Source organism: Ipomoea triloba, chromosome 7 (genome assembly GCF_003576645.1).
Source record: "Ipomoea triloba cultivar NCNSP0323 chromosome 7, ASM357664v1".
Taxonomy (NCBI): Eukaryota; Viridiplantae; Streptophyta; class Magnoliopsida; order Solanales; family Convolvulaceae; genus Ipomoea; species Ipomoea triloba.
In genome coordinates, this window is record NC_044922.1 from 24,169,385 (window position 1) to 24,176,438 (window position 7,054).

A 7,054-nucleotide genomic window follows, 5' to 3' on the forward strand; every position below is an offset into this window, starting at 1 on the left:
GGGTGAGAGTGGGTGGGTTGGTAGTGGTTGTGTGGGTGGTGGTGGCGGTGAAGGAGGTGGTGGGGGTGAGAGTGTGGTGGTGGGGTGGGGGTGGGTGGGTGCTGGTAGTGGTAGTGACGACGGCCGAGGGTGATTGGTTGCTTCACTACTGCAAACGGAAAATGACTTTCCCAAAAAAGAGGAAGTAATTTTCTTTAAAATGTTAGCTATTTTTCATTGACCAACCAATTGTTTTCCATTAACTTTAAATTTTTCTTATTGCCCAACACTAAAAACCTAAAAAATGATTTCCAGATTTTCAAACACACCCTTATTTTATTTTGCTAACGGGTATTGGATCTTACTTCATAGTGGAGACCGATAAGGGCTTAAGGCCCAATTGAGTGTGTGGCGCATTTAGTGCGGTTTTCGGCCTTGTGGAGGCCACGAGATAGGATACGTATTCGTAATAGTTAGATCCGGTGACCCGAATCAAAGAGCCACAGTGAGAGACCTTCTTATTTTCTCTTGGCCCCAACGAGTTCCATTCTCACCGTTGAAGCAGCTCCTACCATCGCCGGAGAACCAAAATGCTAGCTCGTCTCGCCGGCCAACGCTTGGCGGAGATCCGCCAAGCCTTCCGTGGAATTCCCCAGGTCTCTCCCCATTCTCTCACAACTTTCCTTTGCATTTTTCGTTGCTCGTATTTTGCGATAGCTTGTGCTCAATCTATCTGTTTTATTATATAATACAATCTGATTTTTTAAAATTACTTTTTTCAGGCTTCGCGATCGTTTTCTACTGCACTCAATTATGTGAGTTTAAATTAGTATTTTTGTTAAATGCTTTGATTTTGGATGTGAATTTAAGTGTTGATTGGATCCAAAATTGATTTTTTTTTCTTCTTAATTTTTTGTCTGCAGCACCTTGACGGCCCTGATAACAATCCTGACTTGCCTTGGGAGTTTACGGAGGCAAACAAGAGAAAGGTGTTTAGTCTACTTGTTTGCTTTGGATTTGATTGATATATTGTTATGTATTTCATCCTTTGTAATGGTACATTACAAAAACTGGCATCTTTTCTCGGGGTGTGCTGAATTTTCCACCACCCCTGGATACAAAGTTATTAATATCACTCTAGTTTTTGGGCTTGGTATTCTTGAAAAAAAAGTCTTGGACATACTTTGTACTTTTGTGTGTGTGTGTGCACCCATTACTTTCTTCATTTTGGTTGAATTTAAATGATATTCTTGGATAACCATTCTATACTTATTTGTTTGGTTTGATTCTGACCATATACTCTTATTCAGGCTAAGGAAATATTATCTCACTATCCATCCAACTATAAGCAATCTGCAGTCATTCCTTTGCTTGATCTTGCACAACAGCAACATGGGGGCTGGCTTCCTGTTTCAGCAATGAATGCGGTATTTAGACATGATTATTCTGAAATTTTCAGTTCTCAATTTTATTTTTAATTCTCGCAACTGCATTTTTGCAGTGAAGATTTGTTTTGTTTTGTGTGGTGCACATGCATGCTTTTTTTTTTTTTAATAACATTTTTGTTTAATGATAGGGCTGCACTTGCAGGGAAAATATTGAATGTAGTTAATGATAAGTAACCTTTGAATCTGAAGCAATTTTCCTTTGCTTTCTATTTCTTGTGAAGTTCAATTTTCTCATACTTGAATGTCGAGATTGTAACATTCTTCTTAATTATGTAAGCTTACCCTTTCTTGGATAGTTGCCTTGTATTAATAATAACGGGAATGTAGAATTGCAATAGGAATATATAATTGAACTATCCTATGTGTACTGATTAGTTTACAAGTCATAGATGTAGAACTCTATGTTTTCATTTCATGCAACTTGAAGGGATATTTTGCATCTATCTGTCTAGGCTTCATGGCTTATGATTTTGTTCTTTATTTAAAAAAATTTGGTAGTTGGTATTTAAGTGCTGCTAATTTTGGCTGGCATTGCATTTTGTAACTAGTTATGATTTTGTATGCTATAGCTTCACATGTGAGCAATAGTCTTTACTTGCAATATCAGTAATCAGTATTCTGTTTTCCTCTATATCTGTATCCTCTTGCACTGTCCCTTGATTATAAGTTCTGTTTTTTTAAACAATATTATGCTGTGGTGTCTAATTTCCTGAAACTCATCATCCTTATATATGCTATCAAAGATATATGTTTTACTGCCTATAATTGTTCATTTTCTTGTCTAAATTGGGGGGGTGGGAATCTCTTCAAGGTGATTAGTACCAAAATTTCAAAGTATTCTCATGTTCTTATATTTCTTTGGGTGTCTTAGGTGGCTAAGATTATTGAAGTTGCTCCCATTCGTGTATACGAGGTTGCAACCTTCTACTCCATGTTCAACCGATCAAAGGTGATTTGTTAGACCATGTGTTAGATTAGGGTATACATAGGTCATTTGTCTTCTTGCTGCTTTGCCCTGACAGGTGAAATTCTTAATCTCTTTTCAGGTTGGCAAGTACCACCTTTTGGTTTGTGGCACAACACCTTGTATGATACGTGGTTCAAGAGAGATTGAAGAGGCATTACTGAAACACCTTGGAGTTAAGCGCAATGGTATCTCTGTTGTTCCTTTTTTTTGTAAAAGTGTGTCAAACAGCACCCCCTCCCCAATTAATAAATGAACAAAATAAAGGTTGTGAAATTTTGATCTCCCAATGAAACATTTTGTGGTTTGCAGAAGTGACAAAAGATGGCTTATTCTCTGTTGGAGAGATGGAATGCATGGTGAGTCCCGTTAATTAGTTGTTTTAGTTTCTTTTAGGGGTCTCAAGCCCTGACTGCTTGCTTGTGGTAGCAATAGAACTGACAGAGGTTAATAGATGACAGGAACTATTTAGCCTCTTCTATCCTAAAGACATAAGTAGAATAGGCTGTGTACCATGCCCATAACTTTGCAAAGGCAAAGAATTGTCTTAGTGTCTGTCAAGATGACAGAGATAGAAAAGCAAGATGTATAGACTGACAAATTCTAGTTAAATCAACCTTACACCATCTTGTTGGAGATAGATGCATTACTGTCATTACTCCCTGCCGCCTCCCAGGTCATAAGCTTATATTTTGGTGTTCTCCTGTTTATCCTATATCTTCACATATTCATCTTTTACATTTCAAATATTTCTTTCGGTTCTTATCTTGGAGGGGTGAGGTGGGCATTATTTTATGTGGTTTTTAATTTGGTGTTTCAATCTACTTCACTCTCTCAAGTGGAAATCAAGGTATAATTGTATAAAAGTTCTTTTGCCCAAGTGATCAGTTGGATGTTGCTTTCTTCTTCTTCTTTTATTTATTTATTTATTTTATTTTTTAAACCTTTTTTTTTTTAAATTTTATTTTTAGTTTGCCTAGTGAATTTTGGGCTTGGTGTAATAGTTTGAGTGTTGCCCATCAGCTGTTAGGGCCTGAGTTCGAGCCCTGGAGAGAGTTGCAAACTTGGTCTAACCTTTCAGATATGAATAAAAAAAATATTGCAGAGAAATATTTATTAATATTATGTTTTTATTGGCACATGCAGAGTATTATGTATTAATGACAACTGATTTAAGTACCTAGCTATGACTTTTATATGATACCCTAGTTTGTCTTTTGGGAGTTTTGGCATCACAGAGTAGCTTTATATGCTAATTTTGTTAGGAAAAAACTAGCTACCTTATAAGATTTTGCTTATCTTAAAGATTTAATGTCAAGGAATAACATGTAGGAGAATATTTTATTACCAAGTTTTGATTCATTACCTTGAAAGCTAGTATTATATCTATTACTCTGATCATTTGGATTGAAATTCTTGATTTCTTTGGTAGGGGTGCTGTGTAAATGCTCCAATGATTACAGTTGCTGACTACTCCAATGGATCTGAAGGTTATACTTACAACTATTATGTAAGTAAATCTTATTTTGTGATACTTAATGCATCCCAAGTCGTGTGACATGTTTTAAATTTTTGGTAGTGTCAATAAAATGTGAGACCTTCCTATTTTTTACTATAGTTTATTCTTAATCTTCATGCCAGTTCCAGAGTATTCATACAAATTCGAAGGGACTAATATTTTTGATATCAAGTGGTCTTACATGTTTAGGACTCAAGCCGTAATTCTTTTTGGCCTTTGTTAACTGCAGGAAGATCTCAATCCTAAACGAGTTATAGAAATTGTGGAGGCATTTAGAAGAGGCGAAAAGCCACAGGTAAGACCTAAATATGGGTATTCTGAGCCTGCTGTTCATAAATGATATCATTGCTTTCTAAATAAGCATTCTTCTAATGTTTCAGCGTGGCACGCAAAACCCACAGCGTCAGAATTCTGGGCCAGAAGGAGGAAACACTACATTGTTAGGGGAGCCCAAGGCTCCACCATGTCGGGATCTTGATGCCTGCTGATCAAAGTCGGTTTCTTTTTTTTCTGGTGTTTCTAAATTCTAATAAATGCTAAATAGGATGTTGTAGGGGCATCCATCCAATTGTGTGCTGTTGATTATCCAACGCAGCTGAAAAAAGAGATTATTTGATTGTTCTCATAATTTCCGTGCTGGTATGCACACATGCCCTCTAAAATTTTCTTCATTGTTGAATTTATGGCTGTCTTGTTTAGCCGCATAAGCCAGTTTATGTGTACAACCTGTTGTGAAATAACTTGAAATGAGATGAGAACAGACTTTTTGCTTATATGATTTATGGAGGATAAAAAAAGAACTTGGGCACTGTTCACATCAAATACTTCACTTTGTTCATTTTGGAATAATGACTTTTCCATTCTCTTGTCCAAGTATCTTATAGTTGAAAACAAAGGTTTGTGTTGTTGGTATCTCTCACTCTACAATAATTCTGCTTGATATCGGAGAGTTTGAACAGCCAAGCATGATTGATTCTGGGTGAACGAAGCCTCTGTTTGGTTGAACTTATTTTAGAGATTATAGTCTATTTTAAGTTACATATAAACTATAAGTTTTGTCTGGTAAAACATGAGAAGTTTAAAATACTATGTAATAGTGCTAGCTAAGCTCGTAACTTTTTAACTTTTTTATTTTTATTTTTTTCCTTTATTAATTTAAAAAATGATACTTTCTACTCTTTATTAATAAAATTTAGTATTTTCGCCTGTGCGTTGCACGGAATGGATTTGTTATAATGTGTTAAGAATATTTAGATTGATATACAATTACGTAAATTATCATATCGAATATTATATAGTGCAATTGAAGAATTGAGTTTGACTGATTATGTTTTATGATGTTATCATTGCTTGAATTTGAGCAAATAATTGCCCAATTAATAGCCAATGTGTGTATATATGTATCGGGTGTTGAAACTTACATTTTATATATCAATGTTTATGATTTGTATTAATTGGACTAATTATCTCGTTGTCCAGCAACTCAGTTATAGAAATTATTTATATGGATGATATATTTTCTATGTAAATATATAACAATTTTGTCATCTTTGTATAAAAAGAAAACATAATAGTATATCAATGTAACTGTTTTGAATTACACATTATTGAAAACCTTTTTGTAGACGACATTTTTGAATTACACATTATTGAAAACCTTTTTGTAGACGACATTGATAGTTTACACATTATTGAAAACCTTTTTGTAGACGACATTGATAGTATATTATATATTGTTATTGTAAATTTAGACGACATTGATAGTATATTATATATTGTTATTGTAAATTTTTATACTTATTTTAATTTACATCACTATTGAAGTAAATTATCTAGAATTATAGCTTTTTAGTGCTTTATTTCAGAATTACTGGAGTAAAATATCCAGAACCTTAGTACTTCGTGGATTATAAAATATTTCTAAAGCAAGTATGTATAGATTAGCTCTGTTTTTTTTTAAGTGTATAGATTAACCTTATTTCATGAATGTTTGATTTGTGGGCATGTTTTATTTGTTTTGTGTTTTTGCCTAACAGTTGGGCTGTATAATGTGTTAACAACTGTAATTCTACCTAAACATGTCAAATTTTGGTTTTTTTTTTTTTAGACCATGAGGTATCTTGAGCAGCCCTAATTTTGGCTCTTTAGGTTATACTTTATTTATCCTTAAAGTTTTATCTGTGTAATTAATTTGGTTAATTTTTTAATGTGTTATAGTTAGACTTCTTAGAGTAAAATAATGATATTTGCAAATAATATGACAATCAGATGATAACTGTATAGCTTGGAAAAAAAAAACTACATTGGATAAGCTACTTTACTTATTAACATTTAAAAAATTACATTTAATTTTTGTTTAAATTATAAACATAGAGTTCTAAAATTATGAACATCGACCCGAGTCCACCTTGCAAGGTGGACCCTGGTCCATAGCATAATTTACCCACCTCTACCACAACCGTTCCCCCTCTCACTCAATCTGAAAAATCAATTTCGCTCCTCTCTCAATTTACCCCGTGCGATGCACGAATATTTTTTTTATTATATAATTAGATAATAAAAAAAAATGAAATTATAAACAATTTTAATATTTGAAAGTGTACATTTATCTGATTATAAGATTAATGCAAAAGTATCACTCAATTAATTGAACAATATATGACTCGTTTATCTGCAATTATCTTGAAATTTTTTTTATATAATTATACTATTACTAGAATAAATATGGTTAAAAAAGGAAATAATTTAATTGTAATTATTATAAAACTAAATACAACAACCCATGTTTAGCTTAATCTATACTAACATTCGTGTATTTATTAATTTAATTAACATAATAATTATTAGTCAATTATAGTATATCTATGCAATTAATTCCTTAATTACCATAATAATTATCAAATAATTAAATTAATATTATACAATTATACTTTTATACCTTAAGTATAAAAATATACATTAAGAGATTACCATAGTAATTACACAGAAGAATATGAATGATTGCTTATTTTGTTTTCTCTCCCTCTCTCACACACACATATACATGTTGGACATTTATATAGTAATGAAGATTAATATTTCAGATGAACTATCATGAAAACTTAAATAATATTTGAAGTTGTGGAGTTATGAATATTATTTTAG

General features: G+C 32.8%; 1 protein-coding gene across 1 annotated transcript; it reads left to right on the top strand.

Annotated features, from left to right (window-relative positions):
- The first annotated feature begins 457 nt into the window (after positions 1 to 457).
- LOC116024623 (NADH dehydrogenase [ubiquinone] flavoprotein 2, mitochondrial) lies at positions 458 to 4,732 on the top strand. Its single transcript, XM_031265566.1, has 10 exons — positions 458 to 635; positions 762 to 794; positions 903 to 968; positions 1,290 to 1,406; positions 2,299 to 2,376; positions 2,474 to 2,579; positions 2,704 to 2,750; positions 3,824 to 3,901; positions 4,140 to 4,205; positions 4,291 to 4,732. Exons 1-10 carry the CDS (start codon positions 570 to 572, stop codon positions 4,396 to 4,398), a joined length of 765 nt encoding a protein of 254 aa, XP_031121426.1. The 5' UTR covers positions 458 to 569; the 3' UTR covers positions 4,399 to 4,732.
- Positions 4,733 to 7,054: the final 2,322 nt, after the last annotated feature.

What these genes read in the sequence shown, in the direction of transcription:
- LOC116024623 (XM_031265566.1), top strand. Translation starts at nt 570, where the DNA reads ATGCTAGCTCGTCTCGCCGGCCAACGCTTGGCGGAGATCCGCCAAGCC. An exon ending in CGGAGGCAAACAAGAGAAAG is followed by an intron (nt 969 to 1,289) that starts GTGTTTAGTCTA and finishes ACTCTTATTCAG; the next exon opens with GCTAAGGAAATATTATCTCA. An exon ending in CTGTTTCAGCAATGAATGCG is followed by an intron (nt 1,407 to 2,298) that starts GTATTTAGACAT and finishes TGGGTGTCTTAG; the next exon opens with GTGGCTAAGATTATTGAAGT.